The sequence below is a fragment of the Etheostoma spectabile genome, chromosome 13 (genome assembly GCF_008692095.1).
Source record: "Etheostoma spectabile isolate EspeVRDwgs_2016 chromosome 13, UIUC_Espe_1.0, whole genome shotgun sequence".
Taxonomy (NCBI): domain Eukaryota; kingdom Metazoa; phylum Chordata; class Actinopteri; order Perciformes; family Percidae; genus Etheostoma; species Etheostoma spectabile.
The window spans coordinates 28,732,421-28,733,861 of record NC_045745.1 but is presented as its reverse complement, the minus strand read 5'-3'; the positions used below and the strand labels follow the sequence as shown (position 1 = coordinate 28,733,861).

Here is a 1,441-nt window from a genome sequence, read left to right as displayed (position 1 = left end):
ACACACACACACATCCTCCCCCCTCCACACCCCTACGCATGCACAGCAGACCTAATCTACTCGCAGCAACTTTTATTTTTATGAAAAATTTGAGAAAAACATGAGTCTGGGGCCTGTTGGGATGGTTTGGAAACTAAGAGGTACGCTAGATGTTAGAGTTATTTGGCCTGAACATGATGCTCTAAAACTGGGCCCTCGTTAGTGCCACATATGAGCTTTGTGGATACTGATGTAATAGGCTACTCAGTTATCTGTCACTGTGCAGGTAGCTGTATTTCTGCAGTGACTAACTGGCTGATGTGTCTTTTTCTCCTTAAGATTACACAGCTTAAAATCGACAACAACCCCTTTGCCAAAGGATTCAGAGACACAGGAAATGGAAAACGAGAAAAAAGGTAGGCAATATCTTTTGCTATCAGAATGAATCATAATACTAAAGGACATACCGGTATGAATATGTACATATTTAGACCAAATCTCATTTGTGATCCACAGGTATAAGCCTTTCACTATTTCGTCAATGCATGAGACCGAAAGCAAAGCGGACCGGGACTGTGCTGATTCTGATGACTCATGTGAACATCCCAGTACCAGTGATCCTTTTTATTCCCCTGTGGAGCTGGTGAGCAGCCCTCTGATGTCCACGCCAACCTGTCAAGGTGGGTTACCTTACACTTTATCATGTCATTAAGCAGCCATTATGGCAATGTTTATGAACCCACCGAGTTTTCCATAGGACACAGTGTTAACCGTTACGGTCACAAAACAGAGACAGTGTTCATTTATGCGTCAGGATCCACTGATTTCGCATTGCATTATATTTTCAAACTCAGGTTGGGCAGTGTATAAGAGCAAAATTGATGCCGCAGATTCAGAGATATCATGAGTATTATTCCATTCTTCTTCCTTGTTCAAATCTGGCGCCGACATTACCCAAAATGCAAACGGAGGAGAAGGTAGCAGATGTCTGGTGACCTTGATCTCTCTACTTCCACACCCCTAGATTCATTTTTATTTACAAACTCCTAGCCTTCAGACCCAATTAATGCAGACTCAAGTGACATCATATGTGGCAATTTAGGAGATTTCAAGCAGCTCCCTCTTAGCACATACTATGTTTTAAAATGAGGTTTCAACCAAATATCATTGCTTTTAACAGCTATTAAGTGGACATGGGTTGTGTTCTTTTTGTCCTTCTAAATAATAAACCTTCAGTAATTAGACGGTGAAGATAACACAACACGTTTTACAAGTTGGGGAAGACGAGGGGTCCTGATTGAGTCATTCTCCTTTTTTGCCTTTAATGGACAGCTGACAGAAATAACAAACATAAAATGCAACAAATTGAACCTGGGATATTGCAGTTACATAATATAACATAACATACATAACACTGGAGCACTAGGGAGGCAGGGAAGTGAGCTACACAAACATGGGGTGG

General features: G+C 41.4%; 1 protein-coding gene across 1 annotated transcript in view; it reads left to right on the top strand.

Moving 5' to 3' along the window:
• Positions 1-1,441, top strand: part of LOC116700914 (T-box transcription factor TBX2b) — a 6,303-nt gene that overhangs the window by 1,406 nt on the left and 3,456 nt on the right. The window contains exons 4-5 of the mRNA XM_032534363.1: positions 319-395; positions 496-659. Coding sequence (XP_032390254.1) covers positions 319-395; positions 496-659 — 241 coding nt within the window. The remainder of the gene's footprint in view (positions 1-318; positions 396-495; positions 660-1,441) is intronic.